The sequence below is a fragment of the Carettochelys insculpta genome, chromosome 14, assembly GCF_033958435.1.
Source record: "Carettochelys insculpta isolate YL-2023 chromosome 14, ASM3395843v1, whole genome shotgun sequence".
Taxonomy (NCBI): domain Eukaryota; kingdom Metazoa; phylum Chordata; order Testudines; family Carettochelyidae; genus Carettochelys; species Carettochelys insculpta.
In genome coordinates, this window is record NC_134150.1 from 42,680,395 (window position 1) to 42,705,513 (window position 25,119).

Below are 25,119 nucleotides of genomic sequence, written 5' to 3' on the forward strand. Positions count from 1 at the left end.
GCTCCCCCCAACCCCTGCCTCCGCCTCCCCGCTGGGCCAGCTCCCTCCACCCTTGGCTTCTGCTTCCCTGCCAGCCCCTGACAACCTCCACCCCAGACCCCTGGCTCCCCCTGCCCCAGGCCGACAGAGCCCAGACGTGCAGAGAGGGAGGATGGAGGGGTGCGGGAGCTGCTGAGTGGCCCATGGCCCCTTCCCCTATTGAAGCCCCACCTGGCTTGGGCCCTGCTGCTGGGGGGCAGAGGGCACCTAGGGGGCCCATGGCCGCTCAGGCCAGACTGGGTGCCTGAGCAGGTGGAGCGAGTCAGGCTCAAAGTTCTCCTCCCCGACTCCACCCTGGTGCCCCTCAGGTGCCCAGGTCCTGGGGGCAGGGAGCTACCTCGGAGAGGGGCCTGGAGCTCCCCAGCGCAGCATGGCCGGGTGCGGCCTGAGGTGGTGCAGAGCAGACAGCCCGCCCCAGGGAATCCTGGGCCCTGCCCTCGGCCGCTGGGCAGAACCTAGCGGCCTGCGGGGCCAACCGCTTGTCCCTCCTGCAGCAGTGCCAGGGCGGGTCCCCCAGCAGGAGGGCACAAGCCCAGCACCGCCGTGGCCAGTGCTCACTGGGTTACTCAGGCACTGGGAGCTGCTCAGCTCCAGCCTTTGCGGCTCCTGGAGGACGCCTGCAGTGCCTGCTTGTGGACAAGCCGAGGGAAGCGTCATGAAGGGAAGGGCTGGGCTCCCCCTGCTCCTTCTAGGAAGGGGAAGTCCAGCCCGCCCCAGGCCTGCTGTGGCCTTCCCGCCCAGCCCGCCCCCACCCACAGCTCACAGGTGGGACCCGGGTGACTCGGGGCACCACTGGCCTGCAGCCCAGCCACTATTTTAATGGCTAAATGGGGCTCCCCCGCCGGCGCCGAGCCGCAGAGAGCTGTGGTGCAGTGCTGCTGCCGGAGAGGCAGGCGTGCAGAGGTCACCAGGGCCACAGGCGCCGCAGCGAGGGGGCTGGAGGCAGCTGGAGAGAGCACTGCCGAGCAGAGGGCTCCCCCGCTTAGTGCAGCCAGTTACAGCACCTGCCACCCGGGCTGTGAGGAGCAAGGCAGGCAGAGGGGTTCTGGGCCTGGGCACAGGAGCGAGCCTGGGCGCTCTGCAAAGGGGCCGGGTCCCAGAGAGTGGAGCTGAGCCAGGGCAGGGCTCTCCCTGGTTTGCTAGTGCCTGGCCCAGCCGCTTCCTGCCCAAGCCCAGTAAAACCAGTGCCAAAGGGGAGGGGGAGAAGCACCAGGAAGCTCCATCTCACCCAGGGAGCAGCTTAACCAGAGCCCTGCTGAGAGGCCAGGCTGGTGGGCTCCCTCCCCAGGCCGCTGCCTCAGGCTGGGACAGGCCCTAGCACCACCTCTCACCAGGGTGCAGGGCAGAAGCTGGGCTCGCCCTGCAACGCAGCCAGGCCTGGAGCCGGAGTCAGGAAAGTTCCTTTATTTACAACGGCAAAGAGAGATTCACACAACCCCGCACGGGAAAGCAGCGCTGCAGCCACCCAGCAGCGCACGCGGGAGAAGGACTCACCGACCGAGGGCAGCTCTCTGTGCCAGCGCACAGCCGGGCCAGCCCCTTTACGCGCCGGGGGAAGCTCGGCTCTGCCTTTCCGGGGGCTCCTGCATGCTACTAGCTGGGGCTGAGAGGCGGCTGGCTGGACAAGCAAAGCCCCTGGGCTCACCTACAGCCCCAGCTCCCTCAGGCGGGAAAGCCAGGCACTTCCTGCATGGCTGGGGTGGGCAGCCCAGTGCAGGGCGCTCGCAAAGGGAGGCCAGCAGGCGTCGGCCAAGGCCACGAGACCAGAGGGAGAACATGGAGAGAGGTCCGGCTGGCCCAGCCGGCCGGGGCCTGGCCCACTGATGTGCCTGCTGCTCTGCAAGGTGCTACGCCAGCCCGAGGGCTGCGGGGCCTTGGAGGCTCACTGCCTCCCCTCCTCAGTTGGGATTTACCAATGGGCAGCAGCAGGTGCCCCAGGCCCCCTAGCACATCCACCAGAACCACCGGGGGACAGTGTCCTCTACTCCCCCCAGCAAAACCAGCAGTCCAGCCCAGGGCTGCCCAGCACAGTAACCACCCCGCGTTAGCCGCTGCCAGGTACAGCGGCTGCCTCCAGCACACACAGCCAGCGCGGAGCCAGCAGGACGGACAGGAGCCCTCCCAAGGGGAACCTGGCTGTGGGAGGGGCTCCCACGCGTGGGGCTGAGGGAGCGTGTGAGGGAGTGGGGGGAGGAGATCCTTCCTTCCTCCTCCTCAGCCAGGCCTGGAGCAGGGACGGCGTTGGAGGCGGTGACGAGCTGACGTGTGGGGGGGTGGGAGGCCTCGTCCGTGTAGGTGGAGGGGAGACCCCGAGGTAAAGGCAACGGAGGTATTTGGGAGGAAAGGGAACCTCCACAGGCATCCTCACCGGGCACAGGAGGGGCTGGGTTCCCCCGGGGGCCCGGCAGGGAGGCAGAGCTTTGATCTGCAGGGGGCTGCACCCAGTCTCCCCTCGGCGGGCCAGGTCTGGGCGCACCCCACCCAGTGGGGCAGGCAACATCTCAAAGGCCACTTACCGGAGAGGACCTCCGGGGCAGGCAAGGGGATGCCGCACAAGGGCTGAGCTGGCAAAGCCAGAGCTCGGGACGCTGGGCACCAGCCGGGGCGGGAGAGTCAGGTGTCCTGCTGCACCACCTTGTCCCTGTCCCGCAAGGCAGCGCTACCCACGCGCAGGTGCTCCCAGGGCAGCCTCCCCTCCCGCTCTCCACCACAGCCCCAGGCTGGGGTGGGAAGAAAGGGCCTGTGGCAGGACAGACGGCCACCCCCAGCTGAGTGTGCCGCGCCTAAGCCAGTCAGCGTGCAGGCCGAGCTAAGGCGCAGGGCACGCGTGCCAGAGAGGCGGCCATCTGGAGACCAGCAGACGTGCAGTCCCATGCGAGCAGGCACATCGCCACATAGTGTTTGACCCAAAGCAGCTCCTTCGCTCCCCCCAGAGGCCCAGCATGCAGAGAGGGAGCAGCCCGGCCCCACTGCTTCCCAGACAGGAGCCAGGAAAGCTCCCGCCAAAGGCAGGGCCCGCTCACTGGCCGAACCTCCTCCACCACCTCCTCCGAGAGACCAGAGAGTCCAGCTGGAGCCAGGGGCTGCTGGAGGCGCGGCCGGCTGGTTCTGGTTTCGTAGGCAGGCGGTCAGAGCAGGGCTGGCAGGGGGAGTGTGGGGGTGTCTCCCCTCTCCCCCTTGAGGCACGGCTCAGTGGGGGGGGCAGCAATTGGCGAGAGCACGTGGGAACTTTAATTCCGCAAGGCAGCCAGTCTGGAAGAAACAGCAGGCGAGAGTCAAAGGGGTGCCCGGAATCCTGAGAACAGCTTCCCCCACACCCCAGAGAGCTCTCTAGAGGGCACTGCTGGCTGGGGACCCCATGCCTGGCGACAGAAGGCACCTGAGGCCAGGAGGAGGCAGCCCGCAGAGCCCCGGAGCGTGGCGAACACGGTACACCCTAGCAGCGCATGACAAGCGCCTTCCGGTGATCCCGGCGCTCATACCAGAGCAGGCCCAGCAGTAAAACACAGCCACCAACTGACAGCACAGCAGCTTGATGTGGCTCGCCAAAGCCCGCACGGTGCCCAGCCCAAGCACCCGGGCTCCCTGCAGCCCAGGGCAAACTCCGACCCCAGCCGACAGAGCAAGAGGCCCCGGGCGAGCACGCGGGGAGACAGCCTCGGTGCTGGGAACGCCTTCGGGCTCACACCAGACGGGCACAGGTGCCGGGACCCTCAGCAGAAGCAGATGGGCTGGCTCCTGCAGGCGGCCGGCCCCAGGGCTTTGTGCGCAGCAGTCGCTCACGGCGAGGCCAGCTGCTCTGGCTGCTGCCTCAGGTCCGATCTGCCGTCCCCAGCAGCGAGGTGAGGACAGGCGCTCACCTCCATCCCAGCGCCTGGGCCAGCACCTGCCCCCTCGGGCTGTGCGGCGTGACAGGCAATCAGCAGAGGGCACGTTCCAGCCACGCCGCACGACAGCCGGGAGAGGGCATCCTAGGGCTCCTCCCACCCCCAGCAGACCCACGGCGCTTCGGCCAGCCGCAGGCGGGAACCCCTGCAGGGCCCAAGGCCAGGGACCTGCGCAGCCAGGACCTGCCAGGCTCAGTCCTGGGGAGCCCCCTGACATGGCCACCCACAGAGCTGGGGGCCAGGAACTCAGTGAGAGGCAGCGTCGGGCCTCACCCAGGCGGGCTCCAGAGCAGCTGTTTGCAGGCTCACAGCAGCTGCGGCGTAAGGACACACCCGGGGCCAGGAGACCTCCCGCCTGGCTGCTCCGTCAGCCTGCACCACCCCTCCAAGCTGGGCGGCCTCCTGGCAGGCTACGAAGTGCTTCCCCCTACCTGTCCCACCCCAGCCCTCCCCAGCATGGACCGGCACCAGCTGAGACACCCGGCTGGCGCAGGGGCCTGTCCCAGGCCCTAGGACCGGAGCTACCAGGGCAAGAAGAGGCACCTCGGTCCCCCGCACTCCCCCCTGCCACAGGCTCGGTGCTGCTTCAGGGAGACAGGAGTCCCCTGCCAGCCCTCTCTCCCTGCTGTTCCCTGGGGCAGCCTGTCCCCCAAACCCCCAGCCACGCCCGAGTCCGCACCTCTCCCCTCTGCCAGGTGACCCAGCCCTGAGTCCTCATCCCATTCCCCTGCCCCCCGCACTCCCAACCAGAGCCCTCACCCCCTGCACCCAACCCACCGCCCCAGGCCTGTGCTCCCTCCCACACCCCCACATGAATGTTGCTATGTGCACCAAGAGGGGGGCTGGGCTGTGCCCCACGGGTGCGGTGTAACGTCTCCCCAGTAACTCCTCCCGCAGGCCAGATACTCGCAGGACCACCTCCACCTCCTTTCCCAGCGCCCGGGCAGCCCCCGCCCGCTGGCTCATAGCAGCAGGAGCTCTGCTCTTCCGTGGAGCAGGACGAGGCCTGTGGCCAGGACGTGTCTCCTCTGGAGCTCTGTTAGGGCCCCCTTGCATGGGGACACGAGAGCCCACAGCCGGCTCTGCCCCACACCCCCCCGCACACGCTACCCGCAGAGCCAGGACAGAATCATGCCGAGGGCTGGGGGAGGGAAAGGACCTTCGGGACAGCTGCTCTTCCTGGGAGCGCACAGAGCTCTCCCCCACCGCCGACGCCCCCTCGGGGAGCTGGCTGAGCTGGTCCATGATCTCCAGGCCGTTCTCCTCGGCTATCTGCACGATGAGGCTGTCCACCTGCTCCTGCGGCGTGGTCAGGGTGGTAGCCGAGCTCATGGAGTCCTCCATCACCTACCATGGGCAGAGTCAGTATGTGAAGCAGAACCCCCCCGTCTCCGCGGGAGAGCCCGTCCGGCCCACGGCCCAGCCTGTAGAGACACTTACCGACCTGGCGTTTGGCCCTCTATTCCCCTCCCCAGAGAGCTCTCCACACCCTCATCACCCACCCAGCTCGGCCACAGGACAAGTCTGGGGCCAGGGAGACCCTAAGGCCCATGGACATCAGGGGGCCAGTGCCTGGCAGCACATTGTGGGCCCATCTGTCCACGTTAGCCCCCACCCTGCCTCAAGCTCCCAGTGAAGCCTTCAGCTACTGTGGGTGTGGACAGACACTGGTGCAGGGGCTTGTCCATGTCTCTCCCCTCGGCTAGACACCGCCCAGCCAGGCCCCAGCAATGTTCACAGCGGGGCACAAGGCCGGCTCTCCTGCGCGGGGGTTGTGCTCCTCGTCTGCCCCCAGAACAATCAGCTCAGCAGCCGTGGAACAGAGCAGGAGCTACACTGTCATGGGGCCCGGCCACTGGAGCGTGCTGGGCAGGGCGGGGAACTCAGACAAGCCCCTTGCCACGATGAGGAGGGGGGACTGGCCTGTGACTCAGGAACCAGGGAGTTCAGCTCCCAGCTCTGACAGACTGCCTGTGACCTAGCTCCTTGCCTGTGCCGTTACTCCTGGGGAATTCTGCCCCACGGCACACAGAGGTCATGTGCCCCACAGAAAGGCACTGCTGTTACACCTGTCACCCATTGGGGCAGCCGGCTCAGCACCAGAGAGGGAGGAGAGAGGCCGTTTTCCTCACAGTGCCCAGCCCACCAGGCCAGGGGAGGAGGCACAGGATATGGGGGGAGGGAGGGATGGACAGTACAGGGCACAAAGGGCTGCTGGGGGTGTCACAGACGGGGGCTCAGAATGGCCAGGGGAGGTGGTGGTGGTAAAATCGGCCTAGTAGGTTTCATGGTGTTTTTATACTGCTGCAAAACTATCCCACGGCTTACACTGTTCCAGAACCCAGCCCCAGGGCTCCTCCCTGCTCCCAGCCTCCGGCCCCTTACCCCTGGCTCCTGCACACACTCCCAGCCCTGATTTCCAGCACCTCACTCACACCCCCCAACCCTCCCCCAACCCCCTGCTCTGGCTGCTGTAGCAGCCCATGCTCTGGAGGACAGCAGATGAGGAGAAGGCCGGCACTTCTGCCCAGCGATACCCACTTCGTAGGCGGGATGTGGTTTTAATCTTTACCTATTTTGGTTACAACGATGCAGCGTCCGCTTTAAATGGGTTCTCAGTCAACTTACTGTTCTACTGAATGTTTCTGCTGCATAGTTCTATGGATTGCCATTGAACGTGCTGAACTCTAAGCAATTTTACTGAATGTCCCATATTTCACACAAGGAAATATGGTCCCCCCCCAGAGAGGGGCAGATGTGTCTGGCCGAATGAGAGAAACTAGGGGTCAGCCGGGGTCCACAGAGGGACTCTCCCCAGCTCTCTAACAACCCCCTGCCCCACACACACACACACACCGAACCCTCTTCTATTCTTTCACCTACACCCAACACCCCTCCAGACTCGCTCCCGGCTTCTTCCCCCTCTTCAGTTCCTCCGATGCCTGACTCCCCAAGCCTTGGCCCTGCTTCTGGGGGATGCAGGAAACACAGCTCTGTGCTACAGCACAACGGTCTGTGGTAATGTGCGTAGGGAAGCACTGGCGTGTCTGAAAACCATTTCCTGCATCTTTTTCTGTTGTCTGCCTTAGTACAGACGTCCCCGCTGATGGGGACTTTGACATGACTGTGGCTGCGAGCGCAGTGTGGTATTTTGACAAATAAAAGCGGAATTTTGCAAAATTGTAAAAATACTGTGTGCAGAATTTAAATTTTTTGGCACAGAATTTGCCCAGGAATATTTCCAGGGGACAGGACTCCCCACCCTTGGGCCCTACATCTGTCTACTGTGATCACAAGCTCTGTAGGACAGAGGCACTTTTGCATTCAGCACCTAACTCGGGAAAAACCTCATCGTCCTTGATGTGCCACTGTAGACCAGGGTTCTGGAAACAACTGAGCCATTAATCCAAAAACCGCACCTGGAGCCCTGGAAGGGACCTGCAAACGGGATGCTCGTGTCTGAGCCCACGATGGTGAGGACAGTACAATTCCCTCACCCTCCAGCTTCCATGCTATTTGCATGCCAACGAATACAACTCCCCCTCCCAGCCTGCCCTGTCCGCCCGGCAGCCCACCCAGGCTGGAGTGTGCACAGCACTTACTGAAGTGTGAACATCCAAGTTTTGAACCTGCTGCTCAAATTTATCCATCACTGCCGAGACCTTCTGCAGGTCCATGGAGCTCAGAGCTTTGTCCAGGGCCTTGGTCACCTGAGCCATGTTCTTAGTCACCTGTTCCAGGGGGATGGAAAACACAACAACAAACAAAGTCAGCACACATGTCCCAGCTCAGCACGGGAGCCAAGCCTGGCCAGAAGGACCTTGGTGCGACTGGCATTTCCGCCACAGGGTGCCCCAGGCTGCACCGGCCGGCGAGGCCCTGCCATGACAGCGCAGAGATTCAGCTCAGGTTGGCTGTGAGGTTTCAGAAGTGTGCGCGTGAATGCACAAGTACTGAAACTGCAGGAGCAAGCGACCCATTGGCCGTCTAGCTGCCACTGTGCACGCGGGGCTGCACCTGGCCTCTGCTTCACACGCATTTGGGTTCATGTACAGCCCTGACAGAGGCAACTTCACCACAGCATTCCCGTGAAAATAGTAATGGTGCCCCCCCACATCCCGCCCTGACCTCCTCCACTGCAGCCTTGGGTGCTCGTACCGGAGGAGCTGTTCAAAGCATGAGTACAAACACTGTGCCGAAAGGAGCGCCAGCCCGCCAGGTACAACCTGCTCCTGGGGCAGCCTGTGCTGTGTGTCCTCTCTCCACGCTGGGCGGCATCCCCCCAGGGAGTCCAGGTGGGACTCCAGCTTGGGCCACGTGGCCCACAGTGTAGAGAGATTTCAGAGAGACTCTGAAGGTGTCACAAGCTGTGGTGTAGTGGGGGATAGGGGTGTGGTTCACAGAGGGTGGGGGGCTCCTGCTGGGGGTAATGGAGGTGACCAGGTGACACCTCTGGGCTGCAGACAAAGGGGGAGGTGGAGCCTGAGGGGTTTGAATTGGAACTGGGAGTTGGGAGCAGTGAGTCTGGGCTGGGAGAGAGAGAGACAAAGGAGGGGGCCAGGCCCCGGCTCTGGGGGCCCCTTGGGGCCTCCTCTTCCCAACATGGATTGGACTGGCTGTCCCTGCCAGCTGCACTGACTCTTCTGTACGACGCTGTGTCCTCTCGGCTAACAGACCCGCTGTTCTCCTGGTGAGTGAGAGTCACTCCTGCCTGCGGACGGGGTGCAGAGCCTGGGAACCCTGAACCCCATCACACAAGCCTCCTTGGCTCCCAACAAAACCACAAGGCCACAAGCTTGCTCAGCTGCTGGCAGAGAGCACTCTAACCCCAATCCATACACATGAGCACGTGGGACACATGGCTAAAGCAGGGGAGTGATACCAGGTGCGCACCTGGGCTCAGGTGTGGACAAAGCCACGAAAGAAGCAAGCCCGAGTCTCATTTTGGGTCCCCAGGTGAACCGTATTGGCCACTCACAACCCCCCACAGCATAGCAGCAGCTGGGGCAGCCTCTGTGAAATGCCTCATCTTGCTCCAGGTCCTGCCCAAATCCCAGCTGGGGTGGGAGAGGTCACAGCACCTGGCGACATTAAATTCTAACCAAGTTACAAAGGAGAGGGGAAAGGTGGTGCCAGGCAGGAACAGGCCTGGCCCCTCCACGGATACCTGGGAGCCACTTACCCCTTTCATGGTCACTGCCGTCTGGACCTTGGAGGCCACTGCGTCCACACGGGAAGCCATCCGAAGCCAGTTTAAGCCTTCGTTCTTCTTCCGGATTGCATTCTCTGCATAGACCCGGGCACATTCGACGTTCTTCTGCAGAAGGGCCTGGAGTGCAGAAGCGAGACGATTTGCGGGAGGAAGCCATTTGCTTCCCATGTCAGACAAACATCCCGAGGGATGCCAAGCTCACACTTCGGCCTTGCTCTTTGCAAAGGGACTCTGGTGGTTGCTTGGAGCAGCCTTAGTGCAGCTGGTGGGGGTCAAACTTGCAAGGACATGGAGGATCGAGGCTAAGCCCAGGAGACTGGGGGATCTCAGACTCGCCTGTTGTGCCTGGCATGGACATAAATGATGTGGGGTGACTGTGCCGGCTTAGGTCCTGGCAGCACAGAGAGGCAGAGGATTGAAGACAGTAGGTTCTGCTTCCTGGCAACCCCTCACTTGCTGCTATCTGGCAGCGGCTAGCCAGGGGAAGGCAGGCTAGCCAGGCTGCAGCCAGCGTTGCTAGCACTTCCCTGGCTGCAGCCCTGCACACCTGCCTTTAGGCTGGGCAGCAAGAGGGAGCAGGGCTACAGCCCACACACTGGGGCTTTCTGTAAGGTGGGGGAACAGAGCCACACGGGGTCTCCCACTCTGGTCTTCGGGACTCAGCACCTCCCAGTGCCTTCTCACCTGGGCGCAGTCACCAGGCAAGATGCAGCCCAGAGAGAGCAGGAAGAGATCTGGTGCAGCTCCAGCAGCCAGGCTGCTACCTGGCCCACAGCCCCTTCCCTTGTTTTCAGGCCCAAACACAGGCAGGTTTGGAGGCTGCAGCCAGAGAAGGCACCTCCCAGCAATTCTGACCCAGGCTGCAGCCTACACGCCTGCCTGCAGCTGGGGCTTCTCTTCTGAAAGCTGTCAGTAAGCACTACCCTGCAGCCAATACCCAAATCCCACTAACATTAAAGTCAGTGGGGCGGGGATTGTTCCTAGCCAAGTGTTGTCATTAACCAGGCTCAAGGGCAATTTGCCTTTGGATTTTTTTCAACCCATGTGCAGAATAAATTTAATTGCATACCCAGCAGGTGCAGGCACGCACCACCAGTGGAAAGCCAGGCTGCCGGCTGTGGGCACTCTGCTAATCAGCTGGGCAGCCCCTGGCTCTCCCCTGGGCAGCTGCCCAAGTGCTCAGCGTATGGAGAGGGAACACTGCTCATGGGCGTGATGGCTGGAAAGACACCCAGCCCTCAGGCTCGGCCTGTGTGTGTTACTTTCATCTCCACCAGGGAGTCCCAGCACTTCCATGGCGTTCAGTTGCATTGCCCCACCTTCTTGACTTTGGCTTGCTCAGTCTTGGAGTCCTTCTCGGCCTTCTTGGCGAGCTTCTCTAGCTGCTTTGCTGTGAACTACAAGACAGAGACTTCAGTGCTCAGCCGGAAATGTGTCAAATGTTAGCACCACCCGGGGATCCCACAACTCTCCCCAGACAAGACAGAGACTTCAGTGCTCAGCCGGGAATGGGTCAAATGTTAGCACCACCTGAGGATCCCACAACTCTCCCCAGAGCTGAGACAGGTGTCCTAGGAAACGTCTGTAGCACTTGCTGGCCCTACCTTGGCTGCCTCTGCAGGATGGCTTGTCCTTTATACAGGCCTAATACGCAGTGAAATGGACTGCCAGGTGCCACAGTTATGGGCATGCCTGGGGATACAGCGGAGGTAGCAAGAGCAAAGGGACATAGTGAGCCGCAGCAGCCTCTTTGGCTGACTGATGGAGCAGAGCTGGAGAGCTCTGCAGACAGACCTGGGTTCCTTGGCCAGACAGATTACTGCTGTAACACAGGCCAAAAGCACACTGTCCTCTCCTCTCCTCTGGTGCACAATACACCGCAGTAGGACGCAGAAGAGGAACTTGAGATTTCAGGCCCTGGTTTAGAGGCAGGGTCCTGGGGGCACTCAGTGAGGCACATGGAATATACCCCTCAGCTCGGCTTCAGAATATGCTCAAAGGCTCACTGTGGCAGGTGAGTGAGAGGGACTGACTGGTGCATTAGGGGAGTGATGGGTTAAGAAGGAGCCTGCCATGGAGACGTGCATGACAATTCTGGGTTGATTTTACACTGTTTATGTGGCCCTAGAATAGGTGACAGCTCCCCCTTCCTGCCATGGCTGGGAAATGCAGAGACAGAGTCGCAGCTGGTTTCACAAAGGCAAAGCTCTGGGAATTCGGTTTCCCGCTGGGAAATGCAGTAGCTTTCAGTAGCACAGCGCACAGGCAGAGATGCCCGACAGGCTCTTGTTACATTTCGTCCATTTACCGAGTGAAGAGCCCATCCAGCCTAAAGCACTTAACAGATTTATGGCTCACACCACCAGAGGTTAAGCACCTTATGCAATTGCAAGCTGCACTGCCATGCTCTTAGCCCTTACACCTTTCCCTCAGGAGCATCATGGGCACAACACTACGATGACATCTTCAGGATCTGAACCACAGCATCACTAGGGGCCTCTGCTCACACCACCGGAAGAAGAGATATAAGGTCCTGCTCTTCCACCATCATGGCCTTAAATATTGGGATCTTTATGTAGCTGTATGTGCCAAGCCCCTGGGTACAGAAAGTCCAGGTGAGTCCGCATGCAGGAGCAGAAAAGGAAACCATGTAATAGCCACACTCACCTTCAGCTGGAAGAGTGTATCTGAAACAAGAAAGGGGTGACTCAGATCAGTCACTGCCAGTCAGTAACACAGTCTTTCACCCAAAGAACAGTGTTCCTGGGAGGCACCTTCCATGGTGATTCTCCCCAGTTCACTCCCTTCCTCTGTCTCCTCAAAAGCAATGCACCATCTTCTGGCCTGACAGGGGATGGACAAGCTGAGGCTATGCGGCTTGCAAAGCCCACCACCACGACTGTTCAGAAAAGATTTTCCTCAGTTTCCTCCAGTATACATTCAGCCTTTGCCTGTGCCCTGGGTCTCCTCAGTTTACCTAAGGTATGCCATATATCCTCCATTTCACTAATGTGTAAGCACCTCCCAATCTTTACCCATTATCCTCTTGTACACATGAGAAACAGAAACACAAGGAGACTATGTGACATGCCCAAAGGCACACAAAGTCAGTGGCAGAGTAATTACAAGTCATATTTAGTGCACTAGCCACTGGGCCATTCTGTTTCTTCTGTCATACTAGAGTACAAAGCACTAGTGCACAACCAGCTCATGTCGATTGACCAACTAGCCTCAGACTTCTTGGGCAAAACAGAATGACACAAACAAGAATTCCTACAACAAATAGTGGAGAATCCCTTAGCTTGAGACCTTTGAAATGAACAGACTCACTGAACATTAAACACGGAAATATTCACTAGAAAGAAATACTCACTCTAAATTAATCCATACTCCATGACTCACTCTTGTGGCAAGCATTACAGGATAGGACAGTGACTTCACTATGTCATTCTCTCTCAATTTGACATGCACCAGGCATGGCACCTGGAGTGGAGCTAATGGAAACTTCATTCCTTCATGCCAGTGACTCCTCAGAAGGCAGCCTCACACCTTTTGTTCAATTAGTTTTATCACTTGATCTTGCTCACACTATGACCTTTGACTCAGAGCCAGGCACACCCAGACTACCACGGAAACCACACTTGGGCAGTTTCACACAAGAGGAAGTGGATCAGTTCAGGAACTAAATACACGTTAATTCTCTCAAATACCTGGTCCTTATTTCAACCCATTGGAAAGGTCAGGGCCAAACAGGCTGCCCTGGTTTTCTCTCTCCCTGACTGTCTCCATGGGCTCCACTTACCAGCTCCAGCTTTACCCAGTGTCACTTATGTGACAGGGTCTCAACCACCCTCCTCAGACAAAAGCCACTGAAGGCAAACCCCTGGACTCCCCTACCACAGGGAACACCCCCACAGCTCCTGTAACTACTGAGCCCCGACGTCACCCAGGGATTTCCCTCTCCTCTCCCCAAAAGCGGTCACTAAACCCCACACCTGGGCGCCTTCCCCTCCCAGTTCCCCAGGCACAGCCCCCAGGCCTACCGTCGCCCCTTGCTCGGGCCCTGCCCCACTGCCAGGCCCAGGCTCAGCCCTTTGCCCCCCACCCCGCTCCCAGCCCCCCTCCAGGCCTCAGGCACGGCCCCCTGACCCGGCTCTGACCTCCCTCCCGGGCAGGGCACCTGCCCCCCCCCGCCCCGCGGCGCCTCGGCGGAAATAGCTCCCGGGGCGGACGGGGGTGGGGGTGTGTGTGGGGGGGGGTCCTGCCTCTTACCGTCCATCCTGCCTCCAACCTCAGCACCCACCACTTCCGGGTTCTCCACACGCTTCCGGATTGTTGCGTCATCACGCCACTGGCTCGCGCGAGGCTTCCCCGCCTCCTGCGGTCCGTCGGCGCATGCGTGAACCGAGCAGGGGATTCCGCCGTGCATGGGAGCGGGGCGGGACACGTGGTCAGCGCGAGGCTTGCGCGGGCCGCCGGGTGCCCCGGGGCGCAGGCGCTGAGCGCGGCCGGGGCGCGAGCCTGGAGCCGGGCCCAGCCCTGACCCCGGGGCCTGCGCTTTGCGGAGCAGAGCAGAGCAGGGCAGGGCCTCGCCCCTCCGCTGCGTGCGACGCCCGTGCGTGCCCGCGGCGCGGCATTGCTTTTCCTGGGCGTCCGGCGTTTGGCTTCGGACTCTGCCATTCAGCCGCTGGCGACCCAGACAAGGAAAAGAGCCTGGAATAATCCCGGTGCGCAGCCCCCGCCTTGGGAGGCCCCACACCTCTGGCTTGTCCCTTGCCAGTTGTTTTAAATGCTGTCAGCCAAGCAAAGCACACGTGGGTTTCCAGCTTCTGCTTGCTTTGCAGCAGGTGGTGGTGGGAAAACCCCTCCCTCCGTGCTCCACTCTTTTAAATTGAATTAGTAAGAAGAGAGCCCAAACGGGTTCCCAGCTGGTCCTTCCCTGGCTGCGAGGCTGGCCCTCTACACTGGTTGGTAAGAGTCAGTTTAGTTTGGTGTAAGGAGAGACACGAATGCGTTTCGTGGTTTCCCCTTCTAGCATTAAGGCCCCTCTGGCAGCAGCATCATTTGACTGTGCCTGTGATGATGCTTACGCATGAGTCACAAAAGGACCTTGGTGGTGCAAGCAAGAGATCTGCAGAGCCCATTGGGGGGGAGGGGGAACAGGACTGGGGGCTCATCTATGGGGCAAAGCCAGAGCAGACATGGATCTGTGAGAGGTAAAGAGTCTTCCTTCCCCATTGTCATTTCCGGGCTAACAGAAAGATGCCCCATTAGGGTAAGAATGTTATGACAGTTAGATCAATGCCAATGCAGCAAAGAGGTTACCGAGTGATATTTGTGGTTAAAGTAGCAGAAAATAGGTATCAGGACTCCTATATTCAGTTCCTTCCTCTCTGAGGGAACCTGATTTGCTTCAGAGAAAAAGGAATCACAAAGCAGCTATCCTCCTGGCTCTGTTACTGATTTGCTATGTGAACTTGGGCAAAGTTATATGACTTTTTTTGTGTCACAGGTTCTCTACAGAACCTGCATGTCCTGGATAGAACTGAATGTGCACCTGTCTGCCCTCTTTCTATACAAGAGTTTACCTTTCGGATCACAGTGCACGTTAATTTATTGGGCCAAAGAGACATATAAGAACATAAGAATGGCCATACTGGGTCAGACCAAAGGTCCATCCAGCCCAGTATCCCATCTGCCGACAGTGGCCAATGCCAGGTGCCCCAGAGAAGGAGAACAGAAGACAATGATCAAGTGATTTATCTCCTGCCATCCATCTCCTGCCCTTGTACTGAAGGCTAGGGCACCATACTTTATCCCTGGCTAATAGCCATTTATGGACCTAACCTGCAAAAATTTATCGAGCTCTTTTTTAAACCCTAATAGAGTCCTGGCCTTCACAGCCTCCTCGGGCAAGGAGTTCCACAGGTTGACTGTGCGCTGTGTGAAGAAAAATTTCCTTGTATTAGTTTTGAACCTACTACCCATCAATTTCATTTGGTGTCCCCTAGTTCTTGTATTATGGGAAAAGGTAAATAATTTTTCTATGTTCACTTTCCCCACACCATTCATGATTTTATATACCTCTATCATATCACCCCTCAATCGCCTCTTTTCCAGACTGAAAAGTCCCAGTCTCTCTAGCCTCTCCCCATATGGGACCCGTTCCAAACCCCTAATCATCTTAGTCGCCCTTTTCTGTACCTTTTCTAATGCCAATATATCTTTTTTGAGGTGAGGAGACCACATCTGCATGCAGCACTCAAGATGTGGGCGTACCATAGTTTTATATAGGGGAAGTATGATATCTTTTGTCTTATTATCTATCCCTTTTTTAATAATTCCTAACATCCTATTTGCTTTACTAACTGCCGCTGCACACTGTGTGGATGTCTTCAGAGAACTATCCACTGTAACTCCAAGATCCCTTTCCTGATCTGTCGTAGCTAAATTTGACCCCATCATGTTGTACGTGTAATTTGGGTTATTTTTTCCAATGTGCATTCCCTTACACTTACCCACATTAAATTTCATTTGCCAACTTCATATTGCTCAACTTCTATTTGTTTTTCTGTGACTATTGTTTGGTCTTTCTGCAAGGTATCAGACCTCAGAAATTTCACTTTGGAGAAGTTAATTTTCAGTCAGATAGGGCTGCTTTCTTGCAGCATTGTTCATTGCTTGATGGTATTTTCACTGATGAACCTGAGATGGTTTAACTGCTCTCCATTGATGCTGATTCCACCTTTCCAGTTCAATTGCCTCATTACCATTTTGAGGCAGAATGTGAAGAGTTTTGGTGAAACCAGGTGTCCTTGTTTCACCTGTTTCTTTACTGGGATGTGAAGGGGTGTATCAAAGTTATATCCATAGTGCAGTCAGAATTTGCAAAACAGACCTAAATATAAAGTACCACCACAAAGCGCTATTCCTGAAAAATTGCTTTCATTTTTATCATATAATTATAAAATAAGTCATTTGGAATATAAATACTGTGTTCACATTTCAGTGTATGGTATATAGAGCAATATATCCAAGTCACTGAATGGGTATATACAAGTCATTGTGTGAAATTTTAGTTTGCACTAACTTCACGAGTGCTTCTTACGTAACCTGTTGAAAAACAAAGCAGATACCTAGATGAGTTGATGTACTACCTGGGAGACCTTTGTGTACGCCTGTGGGTGCACTTACCATTGATTGAGAGCCACTGTGCTACACAATGCAAGAGGGCAGTGCCCTCTACTATACCTCTTGACTCTCTTTACACTTACCAAGTGTCATTTTAGTGGAGGTTGATTTGCTCCAATCTAGCTGTAGAAGAATTTAGGCACCAAGTACAAAGTCAGCATTTCTCTTCTGTCCCAGCAGTAAAAAATACCAGGGGTGTTAGACTCTTAAACCTGGGTTGCATCTTAGAGTGGAGGAGAGGCCTTTGTTCTCTACTAATCTGTGTTAAACCCTGCTTCATTTTCCATGGTGTACATTGATTTGTTGTTCTAGTGTTGCTTGCGGAGGTTGTGCTACCCACCTGGGTTGCAGTTGTGGGTTGCTCATGAGACAGACTATTGACACAGATGTTTGGTTTTTTAAGGAATGGCTTTAGAAACAACTCATATAAAGAATCACACTGACAACCTGGGACAAGAGAGAATGGATGTGGGGTGATGTGATGGAAGTGGAATTGTGATGTAACCTAAAAATACTGAGGTGTTAATAACTGTATGACTTGTATGTAATCTGGTCAGTATAGTAAAGTTACTGCATAACTAATGGTTGGTGTTTAGGAATTCCAGTGTTAATGATCTAATAAGAGGGACTGTGGGAAGAGCAAACAGGAAAGCTGTACTAAGGATCCTGTCTTCAAGGAAAATTGCCAGCTTCTTTTACCAGGATGGAAACTTGAAGTCAAGAGATTACTAGAGTTAAAAAGGATTTCTCTGGAGGAGAAGGGGAGTCTCTTCTCAAAGCTGTCTAGGGAGACAGGCTGAGAAAGAGAAACTTTGTGGGGAAGTTTAAAGTAACAACCCTTCCCCGAGCCTGCGACTAGTAAGCCCTAGGTAAAACTAAATGCGAGAATAGTCTGGCATACTGGTTTTAAGATGTGTTCTTTTTAAATACTTTTCTTCCAAACAAATGATCTGTGCTTTAAATAGGCTGGCTAGCTCCTGTATTTACTTTACTGCTATGACTGTTCTCAGAAGGAGCACAATTGCAAGGTCGAAGCCATTCAGGCCTGCTGAGTGAATTATTACGTAGAAAGCACCTGCAACTCAGGGCTTGATCAGAGAGTGGGGAAATCACATAATTCCACCAAGAGCCAGCAGCATTTGGGGGGGCACTTTACAAAATAAGGAGGAGTGTGTTGCACAGTTTGCCCAGTAACTGTAACCTGCAATTTCTGCAGCTCTGTGCCTGTTTGCCTCATTCCATAGCTCCAATAAAGTCCCAAAATTTAGAGCACTTGCTTTCTTCATTGCATTCCTTCCTGCACAACAGGGCTCCAGTTGTCTCCAGAAAGTATGAGAAGAGAAAAAAAAAAACATTTTCAAGAATTCCCATAGGACACTGTTCCCTCTAAGTGCTGAGGCAGCCCAGTAGTAAAGAGTGACCCTATCTAGACTACCTCCAGTCACTAACAGCTGCATTGTAAATAGCCATGTATAGAAACAAGTGGGAGCAGATGGAGCGAAGGGCTACTAATGGTCTGTGCGCCAGCATAAAATAACTGCAAGGGTTATCAATACGTGTCTTTTCTTTGTGTTCCAAACTTGCAGCGGAAGGCAACCATAGGGTAGTTGGTAACCAGAGCAGAGAGTCCAGAGAGGCAGATACCCAAGGGCAATCTCAGAAGCATCCACGTTCTTCACAGGACCATGGCAGCCCTGGTCAAGCCTCTGTTTCTGTATCAACTAAGAAACTGCAGCGAAGTCAAATGTCTACGGACATGTCTTATGAGCAAGGTAGGGGGCAAACAGTGGAGCATTCAACCACAAAACAAATCTGGGATCATACCAGGGATGTGCTTGGCCCATGAATGCTCCAGGGATGATCCACCAGTTTTAAACCAGGTTATTTTTAGGCATTAGCTACTTAACAGCAATGTTCTCTTTTAATATGTGATTTTTTTGATCGGGTGAGAAATGGTGTGAAATAGGTCCAGCTATCAGGCATCAGCACGCTGTGCCCGTAGATGTTATCTGGGTTAAAAAGGGTCTTGGACCTGATGTTCTAAATTCACTCAGAAGACACACTCCATAGGAAAACGAACACTGGACATCCACAAAGCCTCGAGAAGCTGGTAACTTTATGGACACCAAACAGGAGACAAAAGTTCCATCTGATATTGTTCAGTGGTTAATTGAAGCATATCTTCTGCTCTTTCCCAGAGCCTCCTCATTCAAACACATGCCCTTTTTCCAGTCAAAGGCTTTATCACACAGGCTTTGTATTCACATCAGCGTGGGCTACTGGCCACTGAGCATTGCTTCCCTGGGTTTCCTAATCTTTGTACTCCCCCCAGAACGTTGCATGTTGAGGCTGCGGCTGTTTTCTTACCCCTGCTATCACAAGTGTGGCCTGTTGGAAAGTTCAAAGGATAGAGTACAGATTACAGAGTGCCCACCCACTCCCCACCTGGTAGTTGTGACTACTGGGAGAAGATGGTTTGCTGGCAGCATTACATCTACCTAAGCCACACCTTTGGGCATTTCCTGTCATTCCTGACCTCAGCAACTCACCTCCCCATAGGAAGGACATCTGGTTTACTGGATAATAGCCATTGAATGACGTAAGTTTTCAGCAGCCAGCTCTCCCCTGCTGATACCTACATTTTCTGGTCTTACCAAATACACTGATATGGTATCAGCAGATTTATAACAATAATACTAAGCTCTCACATGATGCTTTCTACACAGTGATCTCAAAGCACTTTGCACGGGAGCCCTTGATTGATACTAGGTCAGCATTCCCAGGTGTCCAAGCAATAAAGGGTGTAGAAGCTTGGTTGGATTTTTATCCTCCAAACCTGGGCTGCATCTCAGAATGGGGATGTGTCCCTTTACCTTTGGCCAGCAAACATCATAGCCTGCCTTTTGTGTACATTGATATTATAGGGTTGCTTGCAATGGCTGTGCTGTGCACTGTGGTTTCCAATTTTGGGTTGCTTACAAGTGTAGATCTATCATGAATTTTGTTTTGCAAATATTGCATCCAATCTGGGAAAAATTTCATTTTGAATGTCTTATATACATATACACTTAGTTTTTTGTAAGGCATTTGATTTGATACACTTGATACTAGGTTTAAGAAACTAGAATGATACTAAATCAATACAGTGCACATTACAGGGATTAAAAATTGTCTCATAGTTCTCAATATATAATGGTAAACAGGGAATCATCATGGAATGGCTAAATTCTTATGTCTCATAAGGGTTAGTTCTTGGACCTGTTTAACATTTTTATCAATGACTGGAAAGAAACACAAAATCATCACGGATAAAGACTTAAGGGAATGGTAAATAAAAAAAAAAAAAAGAGTCACTGGTACAGACAAACGAAAGGTCACACACTGAGAAACATAAAATGTAGACTATACTTAAAGGACAGGGTCTCTGTCCTGGGAAACAGTGTCTCAGAAAAAGAATTTGGGGGTGAGGTGGGTAATCACTCAAACATGAGCTCCAATGTGGCACTGTGACCAAAAAGGCCAGTATTTAGATATATAAATGGAGGGATATTGAGTAGGAGTAGGGAGTGTATATTACCTTTGGCTCTGGTACAACCAGATCTGGAAACTGCTGTCTGGTTCCATGTCCCTAATCAAAGAAGGAAGTTGATAAACTGGAGCAGGTTCACACACAAGCTACAGGAATGCTTAAAGGCTTTGGAAGCCTGTCTCAGAGTGACAGACTCCCAGAGCTCTTTCTGTTTAGGTTAGCAAAGAGAACGTTAAGGGGTGACAATCCCATTAGAGAAGTACCGAGATAAGAAATAAAAAATTGGTAAGAGAAAGGTCTTCTATCTGTACACCAAAGCTCTACTATGATCTAGTGACTGGAAGATGAAGCTAGAGAAATTCAGACTGGAAGAATGAAGGTGCACATTGTTAAGAGTGAGGGTAATTAATCACAACCAACTTATCAATGGTTATGATGGGTTCAAACATGATAGGATGTTCTTCTAAAAGATCTGCTTTAGTTCAATTGTAACTATTGGCCCTGAAGAAGGAATTAATTCAAAGCAGTCCTATGGCCTGTGTTATGCAGGACATCAGACACAGGCGACCAGCGTGAGGATCGCAGAGGGTGCATCAGCCAAGTGCCCCTACCCTGTCCCCCTCTGCCCCACTTCCACCCAGGGTTCCACCCCTTCCCTGCCCAATAGCTGCAGTTTTAAAGGACAATGAATAAGGCCAAGTGAAAGTAGACTGTGGCTATGGGTTACTAGCCTTCTGTACCACAATACTAAACAACTGAGGGGGCTTCTCTCTCTCTTTCCTTTGCATCACAAATTATTCCTGCAGCTGAATTTCAGCAGAGCATAACTGGGAACAAGTACAGGGAGTCCAAACAGCCCAGTTACAAGGAGCAAGCCAAGAAACAGCAAAGTTCATCACAGGAGCACAGCAAACTCTCTAAAGCCTCCATTTCTAAAACAAAGAAGGTGCAGCAAAGTCATATGTCTACAGACAGTGCTTATGGAGAAGGTAGGGGACAAACAGTGGGGGATTCAAACTACTGAACTAAACTGACCTCAGCAAGCCTACCCTGCACATGTGCTTGTCTCAGGGATGATGTCAGTTTTACACTAAGTCAAAGGGATTTTTAGGCCTAAGATACTCAACGATGACATTCCGTTTGAACAGATGGTTTTAACAGGGCATAACAGGCCACAAATAGTGTAAAGTGGACCCAGACCCCTGTTTCCTGGAGGTGAGCACATGAACAGCTGCCCAGCTGATTAGCAGAATGCCCACAGTGAGCAGCATGAGTTTCTATTGATGGTGCACGTCGACACATGCCTTGGTGCATATAAAATTTATTCCACCCCATGGATGGAAAAGAAATTAGAGGGAACAGTGACCCGGTTAACAATGGAGTCTGTGCTGCACATTTGCTGGTTAAACCAGGTCTCAGGCCAAATGCTCTAAATTACTCAGAAGATACACAGTAGGAAAATGAACACTAGGCATCCAGGAGCTCTGGGGAACACAATGATACTGACTTTAGAGACGCCAACCAGGTAGAAGTGACAGCAGCATCCAGTATTGTTCAGTGATTCATAGAACCCTGTCCTCTTCCCCTACCCAAACCCTGTTGGTTCAAGAGGGAGGCACTTTCCAGTCAAAGGCTTAGTGACACTCGTCTTTTATTCACATTTGCGTGAGCCACTGGCACCCTTTCCTTGGACTGCTCAATCTTTGTCCCTTCCCCAGAGCACTTGGGATGCAGCGGTTTTCTTTTTCGCCAATGCAAATTTGGCTTGTAGGAAAGTTGAGAGGGTGAGGGAGGGACAGCAGCTAAGCGTCTGGGCATTTCCTTTCTTCCTTAGGCTCACTGCAGCTCCCCCTCCCAAAAGAAAGGCTGTCTCATTTACTGGATAGCAATAATCATTGAATTGCAGGTCTTTCCAGCACCCAGCTCTCCCCAAACGAGACGTGTAGTTTTTGGTCTTATCCAAATAGGCTGATGCTAGAACAGTAGATGATAGAAAAAGAATATGGAACCCTCATGCTTTTTGCTCTCAGTACTCACTGTATTTTATTACTCCCCTTTCACACATGGGGAAACTTAGACAGTGAGGGACAGAGATTTGCCCAAAGTGATGCATCAGGTCAGTGGTAAAACCAGGAATGGAACCCAGCTAGCCTATCTCCTAGCCCACTGCCACAGACTGTAGAGCATAAGCCATTATTTCTAGATACTGGGTTCAAGTCCTGAACTGAGTAGTAAGAAAATCTGTTTGGTGAGTCTCACCTTTGGTCCTCTTAAAAGGGCCATGCTGTTTGTGCTAGTGAGATATGTTCATCAGAGGGCCAAATTATTCATGGATGTCACAGCTCTGGCTGGTGATAGATGGTGGGCTGGGAGGTCCCTGGTGAGAATGGCATGTGTACTCACTTTGCCTGACTAAACAGACTATCATTTTCACAAAGGCAAAATTCGTAACTGAAACTCACCTGTACCATCAACTTTGGAAGTGTTCCCTGTACCTGCCTCTCCCTGTGACCTCTCCTCACCAGCAGTTTTCTGAATTCCTAGTTCCATGACAGCCCATGACAGGAGATGCCACCTCCTAGACCCATATGCCTTTTTGTCTATAATGCATTGATAGATCCTAAAGCCTGAGTGTTTGTCTGGATAAATAGTTTGCCTGGTTGCTAGATCTGCCACTATAAAGTACCATCATTTCTTCACAAACGGGCCTATGGGTTTACACTCTAATATAATTATGCTGCATGGAGGAGAGAGTTCAGTCCCTTATACAAGGCTTGGTTTTCTCTCTCTATCCCTCTGCTGCAGAGACCTTGGATAAACTGATACAGAAAAGGGTAATCCCCAAAATCATCGTCACTGCACCCTTGGATGATGGGATGTTGAGTATGTCAGTAGATGATCTGCCCGAGTCCACAACCATCAGGGATACAGCTGACAGTGGTTCATACAATGTGCACACAAAGCCCAGCACTGTAGAGGCTTACCAAGTGAAGAAAGAAAGAGTATAATCTCGGGAAAGTAGCTGCGGCTCATGGTGACAACCCAAAGACACCAGGATGTGATGAATTCCAATAAGCAGAGCCAGTGAGACAGCCCTGCACCCATCATTAAACTGGAATCCACCACAACCACCTCTTCCATGGTCTCACTTTCCTCAGCTCCATATAAAATCTGGAGAAGAAGTTGAGAAATCAGCTACATTTAAAGGTGAACTAGAAAGCTTCCTTCAAAATAAATGCATATAGTAAATGGCTTAAGCTTGCAAGTCACTAACAAAATGTGTATTGGTAGATGCATGCCTGATAATCACCATGGCACCCTTCACCCCAAAAGATCTCACAGTGTTTGTGTGCAGCACCCTGGAAATGTAGCCACCTTTGGTGTGGATGGCAGCAGCCCACTGCAAAACACTGAGGGTTGGGAGTTTCGGGCTGGACACTGAGGTGAGGACCAACCTTTTCAGGAAGTGGTTCAGATCATCTTTAATGTCTCCTCAGAGTAAGGGGACCTTGGATTTGAGGGTCCTTCACACAGCAACTTACAATGACCTCACCTACCAGACGTTAGAAGAGCAGCTGAGATGATCCCATTGCTGGGGTCTGAACCTAGTCATTTCTGACCCTAATGTTCTATGACAAACAAACCATCAGGAAATCATTTCCTCCTTCATTTAGATTCCAAGATACAAGTTAGAGTTCTGACATACCCCAGCACTGCCTTAAGGGCCTAAAATGAAAATACTCCCTACACTTTGGATATTGGTGATGTTATTGGCTGTAGCCAAGGAAAGGCAGAAGAACTCTAAGATCAGGTTTTGGCAGGTAAAAAGCCTTTCATTTCACCTTTTCATATAAAAGTTATAATCTGTTAACTTGAGACCAGAACCACCAAGAATGAGATTTTTTTTACAGGAGCTCTCAGTTACAAAATATTTGTGTGTAAAATGCAGGTGAAATGTGTCTTTTAAGGCACATATCTAAACCCCTTGTTATGGATCTATTTTACATTTAAGCAAACATTTGCCAAGAAGTATAAACCAATATTGTTTTATAAACTCTCCCTTCCCCAGCAGGATAACCTGGTGTTCAGAATTCTCTGCATCTCTCTCTGGTCATCACAAAATCTATTCACTTGCTTGTTTCACCAAGATGATAATGACAAAACTAAGGACATTTTACTTGCCTGTTTAAAAATAATTTGTCTCAGCTGAGAATTTTTTGAGGTTATCCTACTCAGTTTTTAAAATGTATTAACTTTCAGTGTTGCTGGTAAGTACAGTCAGCCATCTAATAACAAGTGTACTTTGCACGACAGTAGCACCTTCCATTTGAGGTTATCAGTGTGCTTTACAAACACAAATTAAGGCTCACAGTACTCTTGGGAGATGGGCTGGTACATTCCCATTTCACAACCGAGGAACCTGAGGCAGGTCACGCCAGCATTCCACAGCAAAGCCACGCGTGGGAGGTAGATGCCACTTACAGCAGATACAAAGGTCAGCGCAGGCTGCAAAAGTTGGGCTCCCCGACTAGTCACACGCTGAGCGTCTCATTTCCCACGCTGGCTATCCAGGGGTGCACACCGAGGTCACGCCCCCTCCCGTAAAGCGCTGCAGGTCTCTGGGTCCCAGTCGACACCTGAGCCCAGCGCCCTGACCACTTATCTCACAGTTCTGCTCCCCTCTGTCAGACGTTTCCGACCCCTGTGGGGCGGGCACGTGATCAGGCCAGACGGGTTTGGGTCTCACCCCACGTGCGCGGCGGCCAGACGCCCCTTCGGTATCTAAGGCTAAGGGCTGATCACGACGGGAAGGAAACACGAGAAAGGAGCAGTCACGCGCGTACGGACCCTCGTGACCGCAGGCGGGTGGGCTGCCGGGGCGCCTGCAGGTCCATGGCCTGACCACGCTGGAAGTCCCTTCCCCCCCCCCTCCACCCCACCGCGCCTCGCTGACCGCCGCTGACTTCCCTTCTGCCGGGCCGGGCACCCCCGGGAGACGCGGAACCGGAAGGAACCTCGAGAGGTCGTCACGTCCGGTCCCCTGCCCGCACGGCAGGGCCACGCGCCCCGGCACCGCGTGCGCAGAGGAGAGCTGGGAGGAGCCTCCGCGCCTGCGCTGCGCTGGACACGCCCCTTGCTCCTGCCCTGCCCTCGGCGCTGTCCGCCCCTCGTGGTACTTGACAGCTGCGGTCAGCCCCTCCCCCGCCGCCTCAGCCTGCTCTTTCCCCAGCCCGGCCTAGCAACCGTTGCTAGGGCCTGGG

At 54.0% G+C, this 25,119-nt stretch overlaps 1 protein-coding gene and 1 long non-coding RNA gene across 3 annotated transcripts; both read right to left on the reverse strand.

Annotated features, from left to right (window-relative positions):
- Positions 1 to 1,428: 1,428 nt before the first annotated feature.
- On the reverse strand, positions 1,429 to 13,901 carry CHMP1A (charged multivesicular body protein 1A). Its single transcript, XM_075008583.1, has 7 exons — positions 13,411 to 13,901; positions 11,806 to 11,825; positions 10,458 to 10,535; positions 9,109 to 9,255; positions 7,529 to 7,657; positions 5,086 to 5,273; positions 1,429 to 3,291 (listed from the first exon to the last, which is right to left on the reverse strand). The coding sequence occupies exons 1-7, from the start codon at positions 13,565 to 13,567 to the stop codon at positions 3,270 to 3,272; spliced, it is 741 nt and encodes a 246-aa protein (XP_074864684.1). The 5' UTR covers positions 13,568 to 13,901; the 3' UTR covers positions 1,429 to 3,269.
- Positions 13,902 to 21,491: 7,590 nt separating this feature from the next.
- LOC142020585 (uncharacterized) lies at positions 21,492 to 24,770 on the reverse strand. Of its 2 annotated transcripts, none has more exons than XR_012647451.1 (3): positions 24,341 to 24,770; positions 22,843 to 23,029; positions 21,492 to 21,832 (listed from the first exon to the last, which is right to left on the reverse strand). It is a non-coding gene; the product is annotated as an uncharacterized LOC142020585 (long non-coding RNA). The 2 variants fall into 2 exon arrangements; XR_012647450.1 differs by having other exon boundaries at positions 24,041 to 24,770.
- Positions 24,771 to 25,119: the final 349 nt, after the last annotated feature.